The sequence below is a fragment of the Diaphorina citri genome, unplaced genomic scaffold (genome assembly GCF_000475195.1).
Source record: "Diaphorina citri unplaced genomic scaffold, Diaci psyllid genome assembly version 1.1 scaffold5678, whole genome shotgun sequence".
NCBI classification, from domain to species: Eukaryota; Metazoa; Arthropoda; class Insecta; order Hemiptera; family Psyllidae; genus Diaphorina; species Diaphorina citri.
In genome coordinates this window covers 1-2,850 of record NW_007383054.1, presented here as the reverse complement: position 1 = coordinate 2,850, position 2,850 = coordinate 1, and the positions used below count along the sequence as shown (strand labels likewise).

Sequence of the window (2,850 nt, the reverse complement as noted above, 5' to 3'; positions counted from 1 at the left end):
CTGCCAGCTTGCTAGGCTGGTTAGGGTTAGCTGTTCTCCTCCCTGTTTATAGTCCCACAGCCAGACGCTAGTCTTCTCTCTGTTTAACGTCCCCTAGCCGTTTTTTTTTAGAGGTTTGATAGAGGGAACTGTAACTGCTAACGTCTTATCGTCCCGAAAGCTAACAGGAAAGAAAGACAGAATAAGAGAAAGTCAGCCGTTCCGAGAACGAACCTTATCGGTTTGGGATAAAATCCGCCCCGGGCGGGAATCGAACCCGTGACCTAGCGCTTACAAGGTAGACGTACTACCCTCCGTGCTAAGTAGGCTGTCTGAACGATAGCTTTTATCGGACCAATAGGTATGTAGGTACCTTTTTTTTACTCTCTATTACTAACTTATGTGATAATCATGAGAAAGAATTTTAATAGGTCCAAATTTTTGCTACAAACAATAGCTTTCTAACCAAGTAATTCTGTTTTTCTTTCAATTACTTATGTAAACAACTAATGATCGATCAAGTGGTCCAAATTTTGGCTATAAACAATTTCTAACCAATCCCCTCTGTTTTCTTCTGATTTCAGTCATGATCGTGATCAGCCATTCACCTTCACGCTGGGAGTGGGTCAAGTGATCAAAGGATGGGATCAGGGACTCACTGAGATGTGCGTGGGAGAGAAGAGAAAGCTCACCATCCCACCTGCCCTGGCCTATGGCGACAGAGGAGCCGGCAATGTTATTCCCGGAGGTAAGAATCGCCGTCGTTTTTCCACCACTCACCCTCAAACCGTCTGACGAACGACTGTCAGATAGTCCGAAAGTACGTGACGGGAAAAGCATCCGAGTTTCCGACCTAGGTGTGTCTGCTGTCAGATGGTCTGAGTACTCTGAGCGTGAGTGGCGGGCACGGTGGTAGACGCTTAACAGCTAGTCTTTGAAGCTTTAAAGTTTTTGGTTTCCATTGAAAAATGGAGTGGAGATATCAACAAAGTTCTTTTTGGAGCTGATTCCTAACAAATTTCTGCATTGGGACAGACGTTTTACTCAGAAAGGGCCTATGGCTAAAAACAGAGAGCATATAGCGCATAGAGCACGTAGAGATAGGGGGAAGCGACGAATTCAAAGTTTCAAACCGCATAGAGCTGAGAGCGAAAAGCTCTATGCTCATTGCTCTTCGGCTTATGCCCTTCTAGTAAAAAAAACACCTTCAATTCATAACTGTTTCCTCTTGTCCACAGGTGCTACTCTGACGTTTGAAGTGGAGCTACTCAGCATTGGAGACCAGGTGACGACCACCAATGTGTTCAAGGAGATCGACAGCGACGCTGACAAACAGCTGAGCCGAGAGGAGGTCAGCGAGTACCTTAAGAAACAAATGGTGGCCGCTGAGGGAAGCGAAGGTGAGATTTCCCATGGAATTGGCGAAAACCACCTTTTAATTTTTCGAAGAATTTAAAGTGGGGGATTATTCCCTGAAGGAGCTCTTCCACTTTTTATTATTATTAAAGAGGTTTGATAGAGGGAACTGTAACAACGGAGGTCTTATCGTCCCGAAATGGAAGAGAGAAGGAGTACAGGATAGGAGAAAGTCAGTCGCCAGTCCCCAAGTTAACGAATCTTATTTGCATTAAAATTTGCCCTACCTGCCTAGTTAGCTTGGAAAGTGGCGCGACTGCCTTTCCCTAATAGGTCACCGGTTCGATTCCCGCCCGGGGCGTATTTTATCCGAAATAGTAATCAAAACAACGTCACTCCTTACCTAATCTGCACTATCTTTTTTTTTTCCAGTAAATCAATTTTAATTTATTTTTAAACATATACATTTTTAAACAAAAATACAATTTAAACATCTATTGATGATTTTACTCCTTGTCTAAGTGAATCGTTTTTACATTTCAGGGGCGGAGGACGTGAAGCACATGCTAGAAGAACACGACAAACTAGTAGAGGAGATCTTCCAACATGAGGACAAGGACAAGAACGGGTTCATTTCTCACGACGAATTCTCGGGCCCCAAACACGACGAGCTGTAGACCACGGCGCTGAGATGACACCGGGGCCTCTCCCGTAGCTCCGGGACTGATTTAGAATAAGTTATATCTTTCTGGGAAGGATACCAGCCTTCGTGCGGTCTTGTGTATTCCGCAGTCCGCACTGATTATCACCTTCGCGAGGTTGTCGTGTTTCCGACACTGGTTTTTAGTAATTGTACCTCTTATTGTGGGGGCTTGATAATAATTATACCTCATATATCTGGGTGCTATTCCATAAAGAACCTCCTTTTTTAGGACTGTCGGTGTGGGACTAAAAAACCCATCAGTGCCTGGTGGCTCCCTAGAAAATAATTTCAGCTGATTTCATTAGTTTCCTTCCTGTAGGATACCTAAGGAATGTAAAAAATAGACCGCATAAGTGTGACGTCATTATGACACAAACATTGGCTATAAAGGCCAATGAAATGTAAATTTAAATGAAAGTTGTTAATGAACTTTTGATTAATTAGCTAATTACTAATTAGCTAATCACGTATTGTGTGTCCAATTTTACGTCACCACTTAAGCAGTCCATAAATAAAACCAACAGAATTATTGTTTATAACGTAGGTTACTGTTACATTTTATTTTTCCAATTGACTATACATTCCTTTAATTCCCTCATAGATCAATGTACACTGGGCCAAGCAATTAGAAGAAAGCTGTCATTTTTCAAGTTTTCTTCTGTTTCTTTTGCTTTTTTTGGCTCACATCAATTTTATTTGAAATTGAACCTTAAGGCCAAAATATACTAAAATCTTATGATTTATATGATAAGAATGCCAAATTATATCACATTGATGATCCTGGGTCCCATTATCCAAAGAAAAACAAAGGA

General features: G+C 41.9%; 1 protein-coding gene across 1 annotated transcript; it reads left to right on the top strand.

Moving 5' to 3' along the window:
• The first annotated feature begins 555 nt into the window (after positions 1-555).
• On the top strand, positions 556-2,754 carry LOC103521664 (peptidyl-prolyl cis-trans isomerase FKBP14-like). The gene is made up of 3 exons (XM_008486775.3): positions 556-727; positions 1,218-1,379; positions 1,879-2,754. Exons 1-3 carry the CDS (start codon positions 643-645, stop codon positions 2,010-2,012), a joined length of 381 nt encoding a protein of 126 aa, XP_008484997.2. The 5' UTR covers positions 556-642; the 3' UTR covers positions 2,013-2,754.
• The last annotated feature ends 96 nt before the right edge of the window (positions 2,755-2,850 follow it).